Source organism: Fistularia commersonii, chromosome 23 (assembly GCF_037954325.1).
Source record: "Fistularia commersonii isolate RoL2024-O1a breed Wild chromosome 23, RoL_Fcom_v1.0, whole genome shotgun sequence".
Taxonomy (NCBI): Eukaryota; Metazoa; Chordata; class Actinopteri; order Syngnathiformes; family Fistulariidae; genus Fistularia; species Fistularia commersonii.
The window spans coordinates 2,697,568-2,722,213 of record NC_141306.1 but is presented as its reverse complement, the minus strand read 5'-3'; the positions used below and the strand labels follow the sequence as shown (position 1 = coordinate 2,722,213).

General features: G+C 42.9%; 2 protein-coding genes across 2 annotated transcripts; both read right to left on the bottom strand.

Annotated features, from left to right (window-relative positions):
* On the bottom strand, positions 1-2,584 carry LOC147220621 (uncharacterized). The gene is made up of 2 exons (XM_086170671.1): positions 1,736-2,584; positions 1-813 (listed from the first exon to the last, which is right to left on the bottom strand). The coding sequence occupies exons 1-2, from the start codon at positions 2,294-2,296 to the stop codon at positions 625-627; spliced, it is 750 nt and encodes a 249-aa protein (XP_086026797.1). The 5' UTR covers positions 2,297-2,584; the 3' UTR covers positions 1-624.
* A 2,831-nt stretch (positions 2,585-5,415) lies between these two features.
* wdr91 (WD repeat domain 91) lies at positions 5,416-22,904 on the bottom strand. The gene is made up of 18 exons (XM_086171107.1): positions 22,642-22,904; positions 21,236-21,372; positions 20,970-21,149; positions 20,677-20,883; positions 20,272-20,355; positions 18,924-19,033; positions 14,038-14,209; positions 13,521-13,706; positions 11,903-12,090; positions 11,779-11,833; positions 11,595-11,690; positions 9,870-9,964; positions 9,579-9,732; positions 9,385-9,493; positions 7,434-7,546; positions 7,224-7,331; positions 5,745-5,834; positions 5,416-5,661 (listed from the first exon to the last, which is right to left on the bottom strand). Exons 2-18 carry the CDS (start codon positions 21,356-21,358, stop codon positions 5,497-5,499), a joined length of 2,235 nt encoding a protein of 744 aa, XP_086027233.1. The 5' UTR covers positions 21,359-21,372; positions 22,642-22,904; the 3' UTR covers positions 5,416-5,496.
* Between the last annotated feature and the right edge of the window lie 1,742 nt (positions 22,905-24,646).

Genomic DNA, 24,646 nt, shown 5'->3' with positions numbered 1-24,646 from the left:
ATATATATATATATATATATATATATACGTATATTATGAGGAGTTAAACCCCCACATAATGAAACACCATTAAAAATGGGCGTAAATTAATCATGATTAATCTCAATTAATCACATCAGCCGGATTAATCTGATTAAAATTTTTAAAATTCTGAAAGCCTGAGTATAGATTATTTTGACAGGTTTTGATACATTAACTTGCTGTTTAGGCCTACGGCGTCATAACAGTTCGTCCTGCTGAAATTCAAACCACCTTTGTGATACTTGAGCTCCTGGCGTGACGCTGAAATTGCAAATCCTGCTTCCTGCTCTGAAACGTCCGGGCGCAGCAGCCGGACTCCCGCGGCAGAAGACAGTAACGACTGACCAGGAGAGCCTCCTTTCACCGGTAAGTGAAAATATTACAAAAAAAAAAACAAAATAAAAACAAAACACAAGCTTTCATTTGGCAAAATGTCTGTTTCTACAGCGACGAGATGAGAGCGTGAAAACCCGAAAAACTCCAGTTAGTAGCAAACTGAGCTCCGCTTTAAGTGCCGCGGGAGAAATAAAACACTCTTCTCGCAGGCAGTTCTGTTCAGACTGTGGTTTACATTCACTCCTTCTGTTCTCCTCCACTGTAAATCTATTCCTTGTCCTCTTCGTCTTTGTCGGCCTCCTCCCCCTCCTCCTCCTCCTCCTCCTCCTCCTCGTCTTTCGGTTTATTTTCCTCCTCGCCACCTGCGGCCCCTTTGCTGCTGCCGTTTTTCTCGCCACCTTCATCGCCACGGGCCTCATCCTCAGCTTCTTTCGAGTCGTCCCCGTCACCGGCATCCTGCGTTTCATAACACACGTAAGACTCGATCGTATGCAGGGGATTGAAAAAATGAATTCGTAACCTGAATAAATAAATACGAATAAAACTTGAGGAGCGCAACTTTATTCCATTATTTACTTTGTGTTTTAGTGTATTTCTTTATTTTGAAGTAATTTCAAGAGGCTTTTAGCTCCTTGGCAGATTTTTAGGTAGTTTCTCACTTGTTATTTCCAGCATTTTTTTTTTTAACCATAATTCACCCGAGACATCAGAGTATTCTGAAATAAACGTTTGTGTATATATATATGTAAGCTTTACAGCAAAGGACCAAACAAAGGAACTCAACTTTATGAAGTTCTTGTATTTCAATGTGCAGCTCATTGTACAGAGCACAGTTTGTACATTGCACAGTTTATCTTATGGCCACTATGCACAATAATTCCTTTTGCGCAATAACCCATAACCAATGTGAATAGAACAACGCGTCGTGGTTCTCCGTGAGGAATTATTTATAATTTTTTGTACTTTTGCACCATGGGTTTTAGAGAAACGCTATTTCGATGCTCTGCATGTGTGAACGTATGGCAGTATTGACAATAAAGTTGGCTGACTTATAAATAGAGTGCAATATTGTCCTATATTAATATTTATTCGTACATGTCTGTATTTTATTATTGATTGTTATACATACATCTGTCGTGTACCCTTTGAGTGGGAGCTGCTGCTTCAACAAAAAGTGAATTTCCCTTGGGGATCAATAAAGCATCTCTGAGTGCAGTTTATTGCATTGACGTGCAGCCTGTTGTACTCAAATCCAGTTTCTAAAGATGTGTGCTTCTTCGGATGTTTCTGCAGCCCTCCGATTGCTTTCTAAGGTGCAAATAAAGCGTATCTAAATTTGAATTTTTGGAGTCCGGCGCTTGCAGAGGGGTGTGCGTACCTGCTTGACCCTGCTCCTCCTCCGGTTGGGGACGCGGGCCTTCATCCTGCGGGACAGCGCCAGCAGCTTGTTGTGCCTCTGCCTCCTCTTCGCCTTCTCCGCTTCCTCCAGCCGCTTCTCGTCCGCATGTTCCGAATCCGAGTCCTCCTGCCTCTGGACGCGGCTGCGCTTCCGGGGCTGCGCCGTCACCTTCGGCTCCCTCCGCGCCCTCTTCCCCCTCTTCTCCCCGACTTCGGAGTCTTCATCGTCGTCGTCTTCCTCCCCGGAGCTGGACGACGAGGAGGTGCTGTCGTCGCCGCCGAGGAAGGAGCGCTTCCTGCGGGTCACGGAGCGGCTGTCGTCGCTGGACGTCCCCGCGGAGTCGCGCTCCTCCTGCTCGCTGTTCTCCTCCGGGGAGCTCTGGAAGTCGGACTGGGAGCCTGACGAGGACGAGGAAGAGAAGGAGCCCTCGTCACTGTCGTCCAGGATGGAGGCGGGCAAGCCGATCTGCCGCGTCTTGAACGCGGCCGTCTTGGTTTTCCGCATGGAGGCGAACATTTTCCGCTTGTAGAGGCTCTCCATGTTGGCGCGACTCCCGTGACATTAAACAACAAGGAACGAGAAGCCCGAGGAAGGAGGCGGTTGCGAGCTAGCTAGCTTGTTAGCATCGGCGCGTCACAACGGCGGCGTCGTGTCGGGGGTCTAAAAGGACGAAATTCTCTTTTTCATCTCCTTTTTAGTTTTACAAAAACAGACGGCGTCGCTGTCCGTGCTCCAAGGCGGACTTTGCGGAGCGCAAAACGAACCGCAAGCCGATTTCTCCCCGCTGCGTTGCTAGCTGTGTTGTTGTTGTGGCTCTCTCGTTCTTCTTCGTTGGTGGGGATTTACGGTAGATGGTGACTATAGCGCCCCCTGGTGGTCGCCGCGTGTAACTGCTGAAGAACTGAGGCCTATGCAATTTCCAAAAAGATAAACTTTTGTCACAGCAGCCTAACAGTTCTAACTCCCCCAAAATAAATATGAATATGAATATTAATCGAGACGCAGTTAGAAGACAGAAGATAGCCAGGATATCCACAAATAAATAGACAGCAGGGAGAACAACATCAGGTTTAAGAATGGACAACAGAATGGGACAGTAAGGGTGAAAAATAGACAACCAGAACTAAAGGAGAATCTAAATAGGAAGACAATAGCAATGACAAGAATAAAATAAATAAATGAAAATAGGCAGGATGCTTGCAAGAGTACTACAGATGCAGTGTTTGCTTTGAGAATGCTAATAGAGAAAAAGGCCAGAATGAGGTGCATTATGTTTTTGTAGACCAAGAAAAGGCATATGAGAGGGTGCCAAGAGAGGAGCTCTGGTATTGTATGAGGAAATCTGGAGTGGCAGAGAAGTATGTTAGACTGGTGCAGGACATGTATGCTCGCTGTGAGACAGTGGTGAGGTGTGCTTTAGGGGTAACATAGAGGTGGAGGTGGGACTCCATCAGGGATCAGCTCTGAGCCCCTTCTTGTTTGCAGTGGTGATGGACAGGTTGACAGATGAGGTTAGACAGGAATCTATGGATGGAGTCCCAGATGGCAGGAAAACAAATGGCTTTTTGGCTGAAATGTGACCCACACTCAGCATCCTTTCTTTCCCAGCGGTGGATTATCGACGTGTGACCGCCTCGGTCAGCGCTCCCTCCTGGGGTGACGCATAAATGGCAGTGTTTCATCTGCTCCTGATGCTCGATGTCGAAGTCCAACTAGTTTAAACTTTCTGCTCTGCAATTCGCCAAGCGGCTGTAACCCAGATACAGGGTCCTCACAGAGAAGGCCCAGATGTGTTACTCCTTTGACACGACCCCCTAATATTCATCCAAACTCTGCATTTGGTTTGTCGCTGGTCTTTTGAGTTCTTCTTTTCCCTCCTGGAAGCAAACATAGATGGTCAAGCAATGCTCCGATTGCTGCTATTTCCTGTGACGCACACATACGAGTGTTTTGCCGCTCCAAATATCAGGAATCTGCAGTTGAATTACTGATAAAGACACTGTTTTGTAAATTTAAAAGATGTTTTACTGGACATGATGAAAAGAGAGAAGCTGAAGGTCGCAGAGATGAAGATGTTGAGATACTCTTTGGGAGTGACCTGGATGGATAGGATCAGGAATGAGTCTATCACGTTAGATGTTTTGGAGAGAAGGTCAGAGAAGCCAGACTGAGATGTTTGTCATGTACAGAGGAGGGAGGGTGAATATATTGGTAGACAGATGCAGAAATTGGAGGTATAGAGGAAGACCAAAGAGAAGACTTATGGACGTACTGAAAGGGGATATGAAGGTAGTTGGTGTTGGAGGATACAGAGAATGGGGTTAGATGGAGGGGGTGGATTCCCTGTGGAGTGCCCTGAAGGGAAAAGCCCAAAGGAAGAATTTGCCACAGGGGTGCAGGACATGTATGCCCGAGACAAAGTTAAGACTGAGATGGTTTGGATATGAACATAGGAGTGTTCATGTTGCTTAGGCGACCCCTGAAGGGAAAAGCCGAAAGGAGAGGAAAAAGAAGAGGAAGGCAGGATGCAAGTGGGCTTGGACCAACAAGGATTAAATAAAGACAGCAGAGTTAGGGGCATGACATGTGAATGGGTGAAGTAGTGAGGTTGCGGTAGCAGCACGGATGCACCTCAGGCCCGTCAGAGTTGTGTGCCATCCAAACTGCTGTTATACCATCTTCATATGTCTACCTTTGGATTAGCGTTCGTCAAACTGAGAGTTTGAAGAAATATGGGCCAGATCACACATATTGAGTTCCTTCCGCAAGGCTCTCCCTGAGAGATAGGGTGAGAAGCTCGGTCACCCAAGACTGAAGTGGAAGGCGAGAGGGAACTGTAGGTCTCAGGAGTGAGTTTTATTAGATGTTCCGGAAAAGAAAGCTACCCTGAGTTGGTTTGCACATGAAGAGGGGACGCTGGAGATCCGAGATGCTGAGGTTGGAACTGCCAGGCGGGAGGCCTGGAGGATGACCGCGGATTTAATGGATGGAAGGGAAAAAAGACAGAAGGTAAGTTGGTGTTGGAGAAGAAGATGCAGATGGAGCTGGAGGAAGGTGAGAATGTGGAGAACCCTGAAGGGAGCAGTCCAGAGAAAAAGCAGATATTTAGTCCGGCCCTGACGAGGGAAGCGGCTTCAATGGAATACAGATAATTTTAGTCTTTTAATGTTGATGCAGAAGTTTAAATCTTTTTCAACAAAATGGTCCTTTTTAAGATTTCTACTCATATGAACTTCCTCAAAGACTCCAAATTTGATCTGCAATGTCATATTTTTTCATTTTTTTATTACTTTTTTCATACAAATGAGTTTAGAAAGGCGCCCACCGATAAAATGTATTATTGTGGTAATGTAAAAAAAGATTTTATCAATTGCTTTTATCAACATCATACTGTGCGTGTCTATTTAATGCGAAACACTCGTGTGTTTACCCGCCGTTTCGTGCAATCGTGGGAAAGATTTATTTCAAAAACAAGCGTCAGAAAGTAGAATTACTCGAGATGTCAAGCGGTATATAAAAAATTTGGGGCTATTATTCAGAATCTTGTTTTCTTGCTTGAATTTTAGTTACTTTTTTCACTTATTCGGTGACGGGTTGATGTAAAATAAATTTATCTGGAGTCCTTTACCTCGGGTCGTTCAAAGACAAACAACGGAGCCTCCGTTTCAATGCTGGTATGTATTTCAAACATGATGGTTTCATATCAACATTTACACATTCGGAAACATTCGGAAACAGCATCACGACTTCTGCGCCAGGAGCGTACTCAGTTTGATCTTCCCGTCCATGGAGGCGGTGAGGCAGGTGCCGCAGTCCACCGCCGAGCACCAATCCACCGTCACCACCGGCGCTTTGTGCCCGCCGAGCGGCAGCACGCTCTCCAGGGCCGGTTCGCGGTCGGTCAGCTGGGGACGCGTCGCCAAACACGATTATGCATCGTCGGTATCGAGCGTTAAGATTTAAAATTTCTCCTCATTAGTGTAGTTACCCTGTAGATAAGTCCTCCAAAGCTGGAACAAGTCAGGACATGTTGACCCTCGGAGTCAAAGGCGAAGAGTCGACCTCGCGGCACCTGGACCTGGAAAAAATAAAGGTAAATTTACACACTGAGATGCTAGTTGATGCTCATCTGGCTTTCTGATTCTGGTTTCTTTAGTAAATAAAAGTAGTTTGTTTACTGTGTGTCCCAAACTTTAAGATCAGGGGTGCTTTTTCAGCATAATGGTTGCCCTCAAAGGGCCACATGTAACGGTAACGGTACAAATGTAACCAAATGTAATGTAAAATAAATGTTACTACTCCTGAATGTTAAATAGCTTAAACGTTAAGTTAAATAAATAACTGAATTTATCACTCATTCGAATCCAAAATGTTTTGCTTTTGGTTTTTAATTCTTGGACAATTTGTTGTTTTTCTGGAAGGCTAACTTTAGCATACTTAGCTCCAACCAACGCTGCCTCATCACACAAAAGACACACCACTTTTTATCCTTGAAGCACAAACATTTATTAGATTTTCCTTCCTTCTTGAAACCTTCCATCCGCATCAACTTTTCTCTCCCTGGACATTTATTGTTCTAACTTCAACTTGTTGAAAATAGCATTGATGTGGATACGCTGCCATCTAATGCCGTCAATTAGCGGGTAGCACTTATCGTGGGAAATGTAGTTTATTGCCAATGCACGCATTCGACACGTGTTAAGCCTAATCCAGGGGTGGGCAAACTTTTTGGCTCAGGGGCCGCATTGACTTTTAAAATTCGACAGACGGGCCGGGTCCCTCCAAGATATGATACATATGAAACAAAAAAAAACAAAAAAAAGCATTTGTTAACAGCCCATTTCAGACTTGTCTGACATTTGCTTTGAAAATAAAACCAGCTTGGTTTTGAAGGTTCTGACATTTGCTTGCATTTCGTGCACAAACCGTTTTTTTGCCCAGCTCAATCATGAGTGTCAGTGTGTCCACAGTAAAGGCTAAATCGCAAAGCCAATCAGTGTCATGCAGCTCAGGAAAATAGCTCAAAAAATGAAATAATCTCCTTTTTGAGTTCCCACATTCATTCATCCAATCATTCACATCGAGTATGAACTTTGTTCCGATCTTTGGCGGGCCGGATGAAAAGGACCAACGGGCCGAATTTGGCCCGCGGGCCGTAGTTTGCCCACCCCTGGCCCAATCAGACCTTTTAAGACATTCTCGCGGGCCACATTAAATGACGCGGCGGGCCACATTTGGCCCGCTGGCCTTGAGTTTGACACGCGTGTTTCAGATAGCCCTTCAGGTGTAACATCTGGAACGACAGGGAGACCGCTGTTGCTGCTAGAACGCCACCACACGTCGATCTGGATGGATTATCATCTGCGCAAATCAGTGCTAACACATCTACAGGGCATTACGGAGTGTGCATATTTTTATGACTTTTGGTCTTTTTAGATCTCCGTTGGTACGTTTGGACGGCGCTCACCTGTTTGTACCCGCTGTACCCCGACAGGACAAAAGGCCCAGTGGCTTCTTGAGGTAAGATCTTCTCTGACTGCTTCACGCCGCAGCGGTGGATGTTCCACTGGATGAACTGAACACACACACACACACACACACACACACAAATGTGAAACTACAACCGAACTGACATTTCCGTGTCGGGTTTTCCGTCAATTTAAACGCACGCACAAACCTTTCCGTCTTCGCCGATGCTGAACACGGTGTTCTCGTCGTAGCTGAACTCCACGCTGTAAACTTCCCCGTCGTGGGCTCTCCAGCTCATGGCGCTCTCGTACTGTTGCATGTCTGCGGTACATCGTGCACGGGGAGGAGTCGGAGTGACGCGCCGCTTAACACACTTTCAAGAAGGGATTCACCGCCCTCTCGATTCGGTTGGATTATACCAGGCGACCCGCGGCTCTTTGACCCCTCTGATGAAGCCTCCCAGCGGCTTTTGAAAATAATTAATGAGTATTTAATTAAAATGTATCTTATTTTATCATTTAAAATTTATTTTTTATTTTTGACCCTCCTAATAAACGACTGCACGCGCCAGGAAAAAGGTGACAGCACACAGAGAGAGGAAGGCATTTTTGGTTTGCTTTTGTTTTTTTTTTTTTCAGAAATACAAGGACTCAATTTGATATTGGGTATTTTGCTTAAAAGTAACCTTCAACCCAATGTCTTCAAAATGTAATTTCATTTTCTTTGCAGTTGTTCATGATGGATTTAAAAAAATGCAACACATATTTTGTTTATACATTGTATAAATGCAAAAAAAAAAAAAAAAAAAAAAAAATTACATGCTGTATTAATTCATTCTAAATTTCAAAAGGGTTTTTTGGCTCCTGATGTTTTCTTTACTGTGGGGAAACTGATCCAAATGTCCAAATGGGTGGTAAAGGTCGCCGACCCCTGCGTTATACGATCCATCTCCATGCCGGGTCTTAACCAGCTGGTGAAACACGATATTTTTGACGATACCGCAAAGCAGCGGTCGGGAACCCATGGCTCGCGAGCCACATATGGCTCTTCCGGTGACGGCATGTGGCTCCCAGATAATTTTGAGTGGGGAAAAAAAAAAATCTTAAAAACTTTTAAAATATTTGTTATATTTCTTCATAATACTGTGTCATTTTAAAGTCAACAGAAATGAGTTTTGAAGATAGATTTCACAGGTCGCCCGTCGGTCGGGTCGGGAACCGATGGCCTCCGCACGTCCGGGTCATTGCAAAGGTGAAGAAATCAATTTTATTAGTTAGCAAGCTACTTTATCCTTCTATCGGAAAAGATGGTGAAAAGAAAAAAAGACGTGGGCAGAGGAATTTGCATTTGGATCTGCGGTATGTCGAATGCGCAATGATAAAATTGCATTGATGAAACAATCAAATATAAAGCGGCACTTCGAACAAATCCATGCGGCACCAGAGGTCGCATTAAAAGTAAGGCATATTTAATTTATCATACGTTAAAAATACTATATGGCTCTCAGTGAAATACATTTCGAAATATTTGGATTTTATTGCTCTCCCAATCAAAAAGAATCCTGACCCCGGCTGTAAGGCCTTAAGTCCTGTGGTTATTAGTGGCGTATTTTAGTATTTTAGTTTTGCATGGCAAGTTTAAAAAATAGCATGAGTCTTGTCCAGTTGACGCATCCCGGGAACTCCATAAAAACCAAAACGTTCCCAGATGTCTGTCTTCAAATTATTATTATTATTATTATTTTTTATTCTGCTTCGGCTGCTGCTGCTTTGCTCCTCTGCCGTGTTGCGCCTTTTTTTTTCCCTAATTTTCTCACTACACTCACGTGTCCTTAACCCGTAATGCGACATGAACTTTAAAACGTTGCCATCCACGCGGAAACACATAACGCGACCGTCAGACTCGTTTTAGTTTGAATTTAAAAAATTGATTATGTGACTTAACTGCATCAATTCGTCCGATCGAGCATCTCGATGCATCTTTTGAGTCCATAATTTTCCGAACTCCCTAGTTTTCAAACTGCGAAATGTTAAAGTAACGTCGATCTGACGGCGCCGGTCTTAAAACTCCTCATGTTGGATGGTTTCATATGGCGTGTGTGTGTGTGTCTGATCTTTCATCAGCCGGTCGGAAACGTCGAACAGGCGTCACACACTGACCGAACAGCCTGATGACTCCGTCGGCAGCTCCCGTCACCAGCAGGTTGCCGTTGTGGTTGAAGGCGGTGCAGTTGATGGCGACGGGCTCGGGCTCTAAAGAGAACTGGAGCTGAGACAGAAAGGCGGATGCTGAATGAAAGAAGATCATCCTTTAACTCTTTATGGACGTATCGGTTGTTTGTTTTTTTTTTTACCTGCTGTTTGACCGTCTTGGTGTCCCAGAGCAGCAGCTGTCCGGACACCGGGATGGGCAGTCGAGGAACCGACTCGGCGCTTCCCGATCGGCTGAGAGCGGCGGCCGAGCAGACGAACGACGACCCGCTGGGACTGCAGGCTAGAGACAGGATACTGAGAGAAAACAACAAATCATGAATTCATTCAAATGCATTTTTTTTTTTTTTTTTTTTAACCCCAAAATCTAATTTCCTCTCTTTTTCACCTGGATATTTTTACATGTCAAAGGTACGGGAAACAGGCGGTCCTACCGTGGATGAGCTTCGTCGATGTTCATCTCATACAGGTTCTTTTTGGAGTCGGTGTCGTAAAGCCGAACCGTTCCCACGCCGCTGCCGAGCAACAGCTGCAGCCGAACAAACAAACATGTGCACTTTTTTCGGGAGGGGCGTCAATTTCAAAGGTTATCTCATCGATTCGCCACAGCTGAGCAGTTTGTTTTCTCTAGACTACAGCTTCAAAAATACAGTATTTTCACAACTATAAGGCGCACATAAAAGATTAGATTTTCTTCAAAATGTGCAGCGTACCCTATAGTGCAGTGCGCCCTGTGTGTGTAGTAGAGAACACCATGAGAACGTTATTGGGGGAAGTGTGGGCGTCGATTGCATATAAAAGAACGGGTTTGTAAGTTATGCAGAACATGTTGTTTTAACACATCCAGCAACATCGCTAACATGGACGAGGTGCCGCTCGCTTTCGACATCCCGGTGAGTCACACAGTGGAGAAGAAGGGGACCAGCACGGTAGTTTCACTAAGAGTAGAAGGCAACAATATGTGAATGGATTGTAGATGCTCGGCTAACGTGTCTGCCGGCACTGTTGTTCAAGCTTTCGCAAAAAACGGCATCATTTCCGAGGAGCCGCAAGGCACGGAAAGTAACTCCGACAGTGAAGAAAGTGAACCTGGCATGTTTGATGGAGATTTAACGCAGCTGTTCAAATCAGAAACAGAGGACGAGGACTTCCATGGGTTCGATTGATGACAATTACCGGTAAAAAAATGTGAATACCTAACTCAGTTTAGCTCCCGATCTATTTTTAAATACGCAGACTTGTATGCTTGTGTGTGTGTTGTTGTTGTTGTTGTAAGGCGGACGTAGTAGAGAACACCATGAGAACGTTAAAGGGGGCGTGGATTGTATATAAAACCCGCGCCTTATAATCAGGTGCGCCTTATGTGTGAGTTAAATAAAGTAATGGCACACATAATTGAGACTGTGCCTTTTAGTGCGGTGCGCCTTATGGTCGTGAAAATACAGTATGTTGATTAGTCTTACATGAATTCCGGTGGAACCTTGAAATACAACTTCGGCGTTTTCTTACAAGCCGAGATCCGAGCGAGGAAGATAAGCGTTTGACAACGACGTGCCCGCCGCTGTCAGTGAGGAGGCGTTTAAAAAAAAACAAAAACAGGACGCGCCGCATGCCGCTAAGTAGCTCAGAGAAATCATGGGGAAAAACACGAGGTGTGTGTGTGTTGTGAAATCGTCCATGAAGAGATGGAGAAGCTGTTGTGGGTGAGATATTGCGACCGAGAGCGTCATTTGGCGCAGCGGAGGGCGGGAACGTCAACGGACGAGGCATCGGAAGAGACATTCAAAACCAATTTGATGGTTTTAAAAAGAGGAGCCAAATTCACTCCGTCGCTAAATGAGGTTTAGCCTTTAAGTGTAGCAAAGTGTGCAAGTTGCATTTAGCAACACATTGTAACATTAAATGCCAGGAAGTTAAGTGATATAGCACCAAATTATTATTTATTTTTATACATTATTTGACATAAAGTGCACTTGTCTTATTTAAAACATGTAGCAAAAACAGGGGTTTGGAACGGATCAATTGCACTTCAATTCATTTCAATGCGGAATTTTAATTTGAAACAAGAGCTAATTGAGTTACGAACTCGCTCACAGAACAAGTTAAACTCCTAAATCAAGGTTCCGCCGTCCTATATTTTGGATGATTGACGGTCTCACCAGTCTGTCGGGTTTGGTGGCCCATTCCAAAGACAGCAGAGGAGACTTGGACATGATGGTGGCTTTGGTTTGCATGATGGGGTTGAAGGACCACACCTGAGGGGGCGGAGAAAAGTGGAAGCGCTTCATCTCGTGCGTTTTTCCTCCACGCGTTTTGCGTGAGAAAAACACCACGCGGATTCACCTTGATGACCCCGTCCACATCCAAACTCGCCACCCGGCGCCCGGAGCAATCCACCCTGGAATATGAGCTAGCGTTAAAATAGCTTGAGCTACGACCTCTGAGCTAGCTCGTGCTAAAGGCAGACCTGCAGTGCATGATGGAGGAATGGTGTTCGCCATACTCCTCCTGGCTGAGCTTGATGAAAGGCTGATCCACGGACACGCCCCCTCCGTCCGACGCCGCTCCGCAGCCCTTGCTGTTCGGCGCCGGGTCGGGAGGGTCGCCGGAGCTCTCGGGCTCCGGCTCCCCGACGTCGCCCTTCTTCTCTGGGATCTGCGGGGAAAAGCCACAGCAGCCGGACGACGGATTAGCGATGCTAGTGTCGCAGGAGGTCCAGCAACCGCCTCCTCTTTGTGTTTTGAAGTGTTGTTAAGCAAGATACTAAACCCCTTGTGCTGCCTACTGCTCACGGTTCATCTAATTTCCCCGTGAGGGATTAATACATTATTATTATTAAGGAAAAGGACCCCATGAGAGGTTGAATTGTTACTTTGATGCATTTTCCCTTCGGTATTGCTTCACCTTCATGGTCATTTCCACCTCTACATGTGCTTGGTCCAGTTGCTTCATTCCACACTGGATCACCACTAATGTTACCTTGAATTTTTTATATGTCTGGGCATACGATCATACGGGATCATAGCTTCCATTTAGTCCATTTTTTTTTTTTATATGTCTGGGCATACGGTCATATGGGATCATACGGGATCATAGCTTCCATTTAGTCCATATTTTTCCATCAGAAAACTCGCTTGCTACTTTAGCTTCGCTGCATGTTTTGCAGCGCAGACCTGTATCACTCAAAAAAGAAAAAAAATCTCACCAGTTTCACCGCTCGTTCTTCTATTTGCACGTACTCCGACAGCCGTTCCAACTTAAAAGAACTGCATTTCTTTTTTTACTTTGGTTTGGTGAGGGGATGTATCACTTTCACTGCCCGCACGTTTTGTCGCGATGAGGAGTTAGCATGTTAGCATTAGCTAACACTGTTATTATTGCTATTTCGCGTGTATGGGCAGAGCACGTGCGAAAGTACCGTCAATGTCTTGATTGGCTGCGTAGCGTAAAATTGCATCGCATCTTATGATTGGCCGGACACCTGTCACTCACTGAATTACAAATGATACAGAAAAAATTTTATACATTCAATTCATATTCATTAATTATTCATATTATTATTCATATATTCATTAATATTAATCAAATCTTTGTGGCTAACAGTTAACAGTTAAGAACATTTATATTTCATTGTATTTCTTTTTCTTCCTCCTTCCTAATATTATCTATTACTGTTATGTTTTTACTTGAAACTCTGGCACAACAATTTCCTTCGGGATAAATAAATTTGTTCTCATCTCACTTCATTTGCAGCGCGCTCACTGCGCTGGATCGTTTTTCTTGTGCGCTGAGTGTGCGAGCAGTGCGTAATTGCAAAGTTGCGCAGCTTAAAGGGAACACTGACCACCACTAATGTGTTCGCACACATATTTATTCATAAATAATGTGTTGTCATTATCATTATTATTTCTCAGACGAATCCAAACACACTATATTGTAAATGTCTCCACCGTGATATAGTGATCTTTCAGAATTAATCCTCCGGCATTTTGGCATTTAGCGGAAGAGGACACGTGAGGAGTTTGAGATAAAACATCCGATTTTAGAACAACAAGCGGATGCCATTTGTGCACGTGTTCAGGCACCTGTGGTGGTGGTTTGGAGAAAAGCTCCTTCCGCTCTTTCTCGTGCTCCTGGATTCTCTTGTGTCTGGGGTGTGTTTGCTGGTTCGTGGACTGTTGGGTCTGAAAGCCTGCATGTTCACTTGCCGACGCCTGGCCGGAGACGGGCTTCCCCTCCTTAGCTTGGACTGCGTCTTTTGATTTGGCAGTCTAGAGAAGATCCAGAAGAAAGAACTTAACAATTTGGAAAACCCATGAGAAACTGTCAAGTGATGCAAAGACACCCGTCGTAATCTTCGTATTTCGAGTAAAACGCGAAATGTACACTTAGCCTGGCTTCAAGGTCAGCTCCGAAGATGAGCCGAAAGATATACTGTCCAACACAGAATCGACAATTTTGATATTAAAGTGAACGGACGGCCTTTTTCTGACAGCTACACCGACTTGTTTTGGACGTTTTTACAAGGCGTTAAAGCAGTTTGCGTGATTTCAGTGAAACTGACTTTCGCGTTGAGGAGTTAAGACGTTGTTTTTCTCTTACCTGACTGTTCGTGAGGTCCTTTCTGCCCACCGAGGCCTGGCTGGGAGAAGATCCGCTGGCCACCTGCGGCATTTTCCCCGGAGTGCGCCGGCCTTGTGGTAGGAATGTAGAGAAGAAATTTCTGGAAGGAGTGGTGGCGGCGCTGACAGCACGTTGACTCGACACCAAATCCCTAGAGAGAGAGAGAGAGAGAAAGATGAATATGAACGTTCCTGTTTGAGTGAAAACCTTTAGGATGGGTTTTTGTCCATAAATGGATCGTCTCCAATAATCGAATTCAGTCCGAGCTTTATCCCCTTCTGGGAAGCAACCGGAGCCAGAGTGCTAACAGAACGCAGAAAGAAACAACAACAATGCTGAAACAGCGACTCGGCATAAGAAGTCCCAATTTACATTCCATCTTAGAAGCTTTGGTCGATCAGATGACGGGAATACGGACGTATGTGATGTGCAACTAGACATGGATTTAATTTCTATGCCGATGATACCAAATTGTACATGGCCGTTTATCCCGACTGTACTTTCGTTTCTGTAATGTATAAAAGTAGCATGCCTACCTCAACTTCTGACTAAGCAACTCTTGGCAGGACCAAGTGTCATCGCTAGACATTACCATCCAATTTGAAATTCAAATCCAATTGGAGTTCTAGCATACAGAACAGCCATTTTCTGAACCAAAATAAACTCAAACGGGCACTTAAAAAATTGTTAAAACACCTACCTGAACTTATATAATCTAACCTAGGTATGGTCCTTTTCATCACCCTCTGCTTCCAGAAACCACAGGTCATTTCCTTTACTAAGGGCTTGATGTGTCTATCCACTCTTCTCAACTGGCTGTGGAAAAGATACCATCTACTGGCTGCCACTCAGTCTATTAGATGGATTCTCCTTCCTTTTCAAACCTACCTTGTTCGGTCTGGATGTTTGGACTGCCCAGTTTACTCTGAAATATAGTCACCAAGAAGTGGTCTGAGAGAGGAACCTACAGAAGCTTGGAGTTGCCCGTTCTTAAGAGTGGGAAAGGCATACCGTGCAGAAAGGTTTAAGTAAACCTCGAGCCGTATGCCTGAAATTAGTACCGTATTAAGTTTACCAAATCAACACTGCAGTGTACAGGTTTAACATCAAAAGTCTGATGACCGAAGCTGTTTGCGGCTTTTGAAGTAATTCATCTGAAATGAGTGTTCACCAAATACTTTGGGATGGGTCTGAGAAGATACCCGACTCTGACTGTGCAGATACGTGAAGGTTCTCGGTCATCCAGGTCATAGTCGATCGTAGCCAAACGTCATTGTTGCAACTGGACTTTGTTTAGCAGATCGGTTTGTAAGGGAGGTTAGCGTATCTGAAATATTCGACCAGGTTTTATCACAAGGGTGGTGATAATATGTCAGACCCGGAAGGTTGCGTTGGGACAATTATTTGCTGTAAAAGTGGCGGCGATAGGGACCGCGTCACCAAGATGAATTTGAGTCGGACGTTTTTTCGCTGTGTGGGATATTATCTTTGTTGCTGTTCAAAGTTACATTAGTAGCATCTTCTTTTATAATATTGCGGTTGAAAGTATGACATTATTTGGAGTTTGTGTCGAAATTTGTTGGTTACGTCATCTATGGAGCAGTGAGAGGTCAGCAAATTGAAATTCCAATTTCTGCAAATTAACTAAAACCATTTCTTATGCAGCAAATGATGCTAGCGAGGGGAAACATCATTCATTTCAGCTTAACGTGGCTAAAAGTAGAGATTGTTGGACAGAAACTGTGATTTCAATTGTCTTTGCTAACACGCAGCAAGTGTTTTATGATGTATTCGCAAACGCTCCTTAAAGTTCTGTTCATGTGACACTTAATTTCTACCTAATAATTTATTTTACATAAAGAAAATGTATTGTAACATGACGTTTCGAGCAAAAATCCGTTCTTCTTCAGATGCCTACCAGGAGATGAGTGTCTATGTAAAAGAAATTATCTTTATTTTTGGAGCATTCTTGGCGTGCAGATTTTTTCAAACCTTTATTTACACTGTACTTTTGATCCAGCACCCATCCCTAACTGGGCAGCGGATGTGCGTGTTTTTCTTTTTTTTTCTCAAACTACTTAATTTCTACCTGGCCTTGTGAAAACCGTTGGTATTTTCTTTTTAAAATCAATTGTACTGACAAAAAACAACAATCCATCAGGTGAATTGTTTATTTAGCAACATCAACCTCATCACAGCACACAGTGTAGAAACAGCATAAATATTGTATAATTAACATTAAATTAATATTGATTAAAGGAGTTTTAGAGATTTCTTTTAAATAAATAAATAAACACAACAAAAGGTTTAATCGGCTATAAAGTGCCGTAAAAATTTTAAAGTGACTCTTGGATGGAAATGCAACGTGTGGATCACAACCTGTGACAACTTCTGCTGTCCTTCTTTGTGAGTGTGTTCGAAACAACTCAAAGCGCCGTCTCATGTCGACATGTGACCATGAAATATCAAGGACTTTCAAAACTCACTGGAATCCGCTGACCGAAGAAGTTGGGATGAGAAAAAAAAACAAAAAACGACCAAATTCTAGAAAAAAAAAAAAATGAATGGGTTCTTGGTTTGTGTAAGTCTGTATTTTGACAGGTTTGTCTTGATTTGTCAATTTTTATTTGTCAGTAAGACATAACTCATGTCCTGACCGATGACTACTTCTACGGTAACGCTTTATCTTCCGCTGTCGGTTCCCTAAGCTCTAATTTAGCATGGTGTGTCCCTTATTAAAAAAATATACCGAGTATTTCAGCGCCACAGTGCCAGAGGACCTGAAACAGCAATACCTCGTCTGCCCTGTATTAACCAATCCTCTTATATTTAGACAATCTGCTCCATTTTAGCCCTGATTTGTCATTTCTGAATGCAGAACCGTGCCCTGAATTAGTCACGCTGCCGGCTAGCGTCTCAGATGTATAACTGCAGCTAAGTTTTGATGTGGCACCACATGAGTAGAAATGCGCACATCACCTCGGGCAGCTGGTTTGCTGCCGAGCCGATCGCACACAGAGGGTTGGCGTCAACAGGCGACTCATTGGATGCTAATTTCCTTTTAGATATAAAGTACCTTCTTTGGTATTTTCTGTGTTTTTTAAACTAAATCTGAAATCATTTCCATTTCTGTGGGAACCATAGTGGTAATCATTCGGCTAATTATTGCCAACCACCGAACAGCATTATGATCCCTGTTATCATAGCTTTTGCCACAAAACAATGCTTGCAAATTCTATTGATACACCCCTAACGATTGGCTGGCTAACTAGCCTAGCACGCTAACAACAGCTGTGCTTGTCATTGGTTCATGGGGCTTGATGACCTTCCTGTGTGTGGCAGAGCTAATCTATAAGAAAATATAACGTCTATGTTTGGATTATATGACAATTAGGACAGAATCATTCAAAAAAAAAAAAAAGTATGAAAGTGAATTCAGTTAATCATATTTGCATTTTGGTGTCTGCATTTTTGTGAATCTCAAATCTTAAAGTTAAAACTCCACCTTTTGTTGCCATCATTACGTTTTCAGTGAGAGCGATTCTCTGTTCGTTTCACTGAAATTCAAAATTACTTTAGCAAGGTGTACTCTGTCCTTGTAGTGGTTTGTCCTCAAATTTAGTAAACAAACGGAAAATCTACTCAAACACACCCAAAACAAGAAAATGTCACTAATGCATTGTGCAACAACTTTTAAAATAAAAACTGAATTAGAATAATGCAGCCATTGGGGAAATTAACCTACAGGCTAGCATTCTAAGGTGTGGACAACCTAAACCTTCCATATGTTCCACCTATATTTGGCAGTAAAGATCCCTGATGCTCCATTTAGAGACATTTAAAGTGTAGTTTTGGCAAAACTTTCATGGCGGCTGCCACTGGTTAAGCATTAAACAGCTTGAAATACAATTAAAACAAATCGCACCTTGTACCTAACAGTGCAGCATCTTCTGGTACACATCAACAAAACATTGTGCAAACTGTACGTTAAAAACTATTTTCTGCAGCAAACAACTACATATCTATATATAACTTTTTTTCTACTTTAATTTTTGGCGTTAGAAGTGCTGAAAAGTCCTTATCTGGCAGGATAAGGATAAGCTGTTTCGCACCAAAATGCAACTCATTCGAAAAATATAATCACGTGGAGTGTGGGTACTAATGTGTGTAACATTAATGTGTTCGTGTGTGTGTGTGTGTGTGTGTGTGTGTGAGGAGGGGGGTATCCACATCAGCGGGATCTGAATTTCAGGTGAATTTCCACTTTTGTTTCCCGCTGACTTTATATCTTCAACTCCTGATGAGCAGATAAGATAACTGCTTTTGCAAAAAATTAAAAGTCTTTTTATCCAGAAATGTGGAGATGGTGCAGTTCCACTCGCTATCAGATTGAGGCTAATGTTAGCTGTAAGTATTTGCAATGATTCTGTGCTCTAAGGGAGGCATTCTGTGCAGGGTTGCGTTGTGCAGAGGGACACATCACTCAAGTGTTAAAAAAAAAAAAAAAAAAGATAAAAATGTAAGCTATATAACATTTTCACATGGTACTGGTGTGAAACAGCAATAAGACTATAATATTAATATCAATCCCAATCTTGCTATGACCAACTGTCCTGAAAGGTAAAATAAAAAAAAAAATAAAATCACTTCAGTCATTTTGGGCAGCCAAACAGGAAGTTGCGCAAGAACTCGCCTTCCTACGGGGTCAGTAGAATCAACCATGACTGAATCCTATCAACTCCCGATCTTATTAAAAGCATCACGACAACGAATGTTTGCACACGGAAAGCATGGAAGTCCTGACCCGACGGCGGCCGTCCTGGCAAAGTCTGTCACCAGTCAAGACAGTGATATTAGTGTCTCACAGCTCAGTGTCTCCGAGTCGGTCCATGTTCTGGACGTACGCCGGCAGCTTGTGATTGACCACCCCGTCTCCTTCCCTCTGGTCCCGGCTCTCTGTCTGCTGGGCGAACAGCTGCATGGCAGAGGAGGGAAAACATTTGGTAACTTATCTTACTCCGCGGGGGTGATTCTTTCACCTCCTCGGGTAAAATGAGGATATCGCAACCAAATGACGAGTTTTTAAAAGTGTATTTAATGCGCTACTTTACATTTTAGCTGGCGCCAAAATGCTGAATCCTATTTGGAGCGTTAAATGATGTGAGACTGGTTGAATTTCCAGCACTGATCTAAATTTCTTAGGTTTTGCTTCCCTGCTTTATTTCAAAATCAATTGTGCTGGACTTTTTTAAACCTCATATCCATTTTTGTTTTGACTTATTTGGAAAAAAAAAAGTCCGGTAGGGTTATTTGCTAATGACGTGTGAATCTGTCGATCATCCTTCGTCAGAAATATTAATTGTGAATGTTGCCTTTGGAAATCTAAAAGGTTTTCATATTGTTCATTTTATACCTGCTAATTTTGTACGATAGCTCTTTATTGATCACAATAGAGGAAGTTTGAGAATTACAGTGTCCCTGAGTCAGGTGCCCTCAATAAAATGTTTATTAAATGTCAATAATTATTATAATAATCATCATAATAGTGATACAAAATGTTAGCAAGTGTTGAAATTTCCTTTAATTTGATTATGAGCAGTGGAACCGAGTTTAAGTTATCTTTCAATACGTAAAAAGAGAATCTGTCAAAGATGACACCTGAGAAATGTTTGTGTTGTCAGTTAAATGATCTTTTACCCTAAAATTGTCAACACGATGATTTCAAACTATAATGCATTTAATGGAAGTGTGAAACAAATGCAATTCAACTTCTACCAGATAGAAAGCACACACGTGTTCCTTTCTGCATGTGTTGCTCAAGTCACAGCCTCTTATGCAGTAAAACCAAATTTTCTCACGATTCATCCGGAAAAGTCAATTCATTTCCTTTGAGAGTAGTTCGCGCCCGAACACATGGTAACAAACGTCTTCTACGCGATTCTTAAGTGTGATCACAACCAGTAACGACACGTGTTGCACGTCTGCCAATCTGTTCCTCTCTGTATGGTAGGAAACATCTTTCTACAAAACATCAGTGTTTAACAGTCATTCTGTGACCGTTCCTTTATACGTGGAAATTGTAGTAAGGGATGGTTTGAATGCAATAAGACCTCGAAAAGAAAGAGCTGAATAACAATTTAAGACATTTGTTTTTATCCTTCTGCTGCAGTCGAATCACCGCAGGTGTGTGCTTCTGAAATAGTTGGTTCTCACCCTCTGGCGAAACTGTTCGTTCTCCTCCGTCAGGCTGGTCACCTTCTGGACTTCAGCGTCGAAGCTCAGCAGGACGGGCTGAGGTGGACAACAGTTAAGGACCGAGAACAGGCAGAAAGCTAACACATTCATTCATTCATCATCTTTTTTTAAAATCCTGGGAAAATGCAAAGAGCAAAGTGACAATTGGTTTATTCATCCCGTCCTTCTCCAACTGCTTAGCCGTCCAAGCACCTGCATATTAGCAAGGGGTTCACTTTGAAAAAACAGCTAGAAAGTACCTAACGTAACAAAAAAAAAAAAAAAAAAAAAAAAAAATGCAAGAAAATTCAACCCCCCGAAAGTTTTATGAAATTCGGGGAAAAAGAGATTTTTAAACGCACAATTAACTGAACAAAGGATATGCATACACTGGAAGAGGACCGACAGGAAGTTGTGCAGCGACACGAGGAAGGTGTCGGACCACTGGCGGGAGAAGTAAGGGGAGAAGGCCGGGTTCTGCTCCGGCGAGGGGATGAACGGCAGGATGAACCAATCTCGCCAATCCGTCTGACCCTGCAGCTCCAGCGCCTGCTTCTGGAAGAACTCCTGGGTCTTTTCCAGGCTTCCTCTCTGAGAGCCGGAACACAGGGAAGATTTCCTTTTAAAAATATATTCGGGGAAACGAGCCCGACGGCGCTATCTCCCCAGTCACTTACCTGGATGGTGTTGATGACGTAGTATCTGTACAGGCTGGTTCTCAGCTTGTTAACGGTGGATCGATACACGTCTTCCAGCCTGCAGAAGAGGCGTCGGTCCAAGTAGAGCCAGTACTCCTTCAGGCCGCACAGGTCAAAGTTGTGGATGAACTGCAGCAGCTGTTCGATGATCTTATCCACCTGCGGGCGACGCACGCGGATCCAAACATCAGCGGGCGGTATCATTAAAAACTCTCCTCGAGAGCCGGATGTCAGAACAGTCCTACCCTGAAGCCTTTCTCCTTGTCGGCCTTTATTTCGCTGTCCAGATGCTTCAGCGTGTTGGTGAAGCCGCGGTACGTCAGATATTCTCTCACGTATTCATCCGTCCTTTCTACAGCAGATCCCATGGTGACCTCTGACCCTGCACGTAGGGACATGATCAAAGAATCCAAACATTTTAATCATGGTTCTCCTGTTAATGGCCAATTATCACCATATCTAAGTAATCATAAGTAAACAAACGACAAAGACCAACGACACTCTGCTTAAGATCTGTTTGTATTCCAGCAGCCGTCAGAGAATGTGCTACATCTGAAAATATCAGGTAGATTTAGCCTTTTTAATCACACTTCTGAACTGTGTGAGTCAATAAACACCATTTAATTCATGTTAATTTTGTGATTCACCTTGGTTTCAAGATGCATATTATACATTTTTCTCCATTTGTGACATTTACTGTATGTCCTCATTAATCCTGAAAAAAATCCTCCAAAAACAACTAACGCTAACAAATACTACACATTTCAAACTTACCAAATCTATTTTCTTTCCATTTAAAACATGGATATTTCCCAAGAGGGCATATAATGAAATTATATTGTACTATCATGAGAATAACATTTTAAGAACACAAATGTTTGGCAACACTCTGATGCATCTTTGAATAGCTTAACTTCAAGTTCCAAACATTTTTGGGTTCTTTCCTCACATAAAACACAATCGAAAAAAAAAACAAAACAATGTTTTTCATCAAAATTAACTCGTTAATCTCACATAATTATGAGTTTTCCACTTTATCACAACGAATCGCTGACACTCGACATTTTTCTTAAGTTATCACTTCAATTACATCAATTTGGGGCATTTTTCTCACTTTATTATGACTGTATTGTATCAAAAAATGATTTCCTAATTTTTTTAAAGGAATACTTTCACTTTATTTTTCTCAATTTCACATATTTGATTATCTTGTGTACCTTCGAAGTAGTATATTAGAATCCAAGTCTTTTCGAATTGATTTGTTGAAATATTAGCATTAGCCTAGCATAAGACAGTTGTCCGTAGGTATATTGTGAATTAGTTGGAATTTCCGGTCGCACTCATAGACGAATTACATAACATTGTACGGTCAGTAAACCTGGCAATGACATAAATCGTCGATCAAAATATTATTTTGAGAAAGAGAGAACAAAATAAAAATTGTTCCGAATTCGAGTTGAAGCTAAAGTCGCTCGCTGCTGTCAGGCAAAGGCGAACCCCCTACAGCTAACGACTCGGTTAACAAGCTACCGGGAGCTGTTTCCGGTATTTGTTAAAATTCAACTTAAATTGAAAAGATATGCACGCCGATGTTTCATGCGGTTGTGTTTATGAATAACGAAGAACCGGTAGTTGATCAGCGTTCACGTACCTTCCTAGATTTTTGCAAAGTCGCTGGGTGGACAGAACCTTCAATGAAGTCCGGGTGGAGAGCTGAATTTGCAGCGCATTACCGCCGTTCAGGCAGAAGTTTACCGATCACAACACACGATCATCCATTCGGATCCAAGCATTAACTGGTGCACAAAACTCCCCTTCAGTCACATCCTGAGGTTTTTAAGGGTGTTAAATTACAGCAACCTGGTGGAAACTCTTCCTGTTGTCTTCTCCTCCTGACAGTCATGTGACAGTTCCGCGTAAGAGCAGCTTAGAGCGCCCCCTAGTGGCCAAAATCTTGCTGACATGACAAATACTGTGTGTGTGTGTGTGTGTGTGTGTGTGTGTGTGTGTGTGTGTGTGTGTGTGTGTGTGTGTGTGTGTGTGTGTGTGTGTGTGTGTGTGTGTGATTATTTTTTTCTGATCTGAATATGATCTTGGGCACGGTCGATGATTGGTATTCATTCTTATTCTCCCTCCTTCTTACTATTATCTATTGTTGTTATGTTTTACTTGAAACTCTGGCACAACAATTTCCTTCGGGATAAATAAAGTTATTCTTATTCTTATTCTTACTCTTATTCTTATTCTTATTCTTATTCTTATTCTTATTCTTATTCTTATTCTTATTCTTATTCTTATTCTTATTCTTATTCTTATTCATTCAATCACAATCTATAGTGCTTATCCTGCAGTTGGGGTCATTGATGGTAGAAAAGGGTCTGAATAACAAACATCCATACATTGATTTCCAGATTTCCAGTATTCTAAGCTGAATGCAGTGGGTTGAGTGAGAAAGAGAGAATGAAAAGGGCCGTCCTCTTCATTCCCGAGGAGAACTTCAGCATCTTCACTTTTATATGTGTCATGGTGACTTCAAAAATGAAGATGTTGACGTTCTCCTCGGGGGTTGAGGAGGACGGATAGGATCGGGAACGAGTCCTTCAGAGTGACACCGTGTGTTAGATGTTCTGGAGATAAAATCAGACTGAGACGGTTTGGACATGTAAAGAAGAGGGATGATGGAGAACTAGAACCGCCGGGCAGGAGGTCTCGAGGAAGACCAGAGAGATTTACGGGCTCGATGGAAACAGATGATTGATCGTGGAGAAACCTGAAGGGAGCAGGAAAAGAAGAAGAAATGCACTGTGGTGACATGCTGACATGGGTGTGTGTGTCTGTGTGTGTGTGATGCTGAAATATCCCTTCCACTTCACAACCAACACTTCACAGAAACAGCCGCCACACAAACACACAGCGCTTCACAGAATCCTCTATGAAATTAAATTAAATCACAGCCCCTGTGAAAACTCTTGTAGAGCCTCGGCGGAGCGCCGGGGTCGCATCCTGCCCCGGGAGAGCCGACGGGAACGACGCCATGGGAAGGAAAGACGCGCACGGTAAAAAGAAATAATCGGTGCAAATCAAAGATAAGCATAATTCCAAGTCCCACGGATGATATACCCGTTGTTTAATTCATGTTTTGTTAAAATTTTGCTACTCTGAGTTCATGATGTGCTTCAGATGTCTCCAAACCGTTTAATGAGCTTTGCTGTTTGACTCCTAAACCTAATTTGCAACAAACTGAAAGTGATGAAAACTGCATAAATCAGCAAGTCAATGAGAAAGTAATTTAACGGGACACGAACGAATCTGATGGCACCGGTCCACGCGAACGGATTCCCACAGGGAGGCTTTTCTAAGTGGACTCTCCAGGTTTCCATGAGTCCAAAAACACACAGGAGGTTCATTGGAGACCTTAAACTGCCCAGATGTTTGAAGGAGAGGGTGAATGGTTGTATGTCTCGATAGGAAGTGTGAATGAATAAGTGAACAGTTGCATCTTTCTGTATGTGCGAATGAGGAGGGAACGGTTGTGTGTCTCCAAATATGACGTTTGACTGAGTTGCTAGTTGTGTAACTATGTGATGAGTGAATGGATGCACAGTACGCTCTATGAATGAGTGATTGTATGTTATTATATTATATGAAGACTGGGT

Coding starts and splice junctions, on each gene's coding strand:
- LOC147220621 (XM_086170671.1), bottom strand. CDS start 2,296: ATGGAGAGCCTCTACAAGCGGAAAATGTTCGCCTCCATGCGGAAAACC. Junction 814..1,735: donor GGAGGAGCAGGGTCAAGCAG/GTACGCACACCC, acceptor TATGAAACGCAG/GATGCCGGTGACGGGGACGA.
- wdr91 (XM_086171107.1), bottom strand. CDS start 21,358: ATGGGATCTGCTGTAGAAAGGACGGATGAATACGTGAGAGAATATCTG. Junction 7,547..9,384: donor CGGAGTCATCAGGCTGTTCG/GTCAGTGTGTGA, acceptor GATGTACCGCAG/ACATGCAACAGTACGAGAGC. Junction 5,662..5,744: donor TTGGAGGACTTATCTACAGG/GTAACTACACTA, acceptor ACGCGTCCCCAG/CTGACCGACCGCGAACCGGC.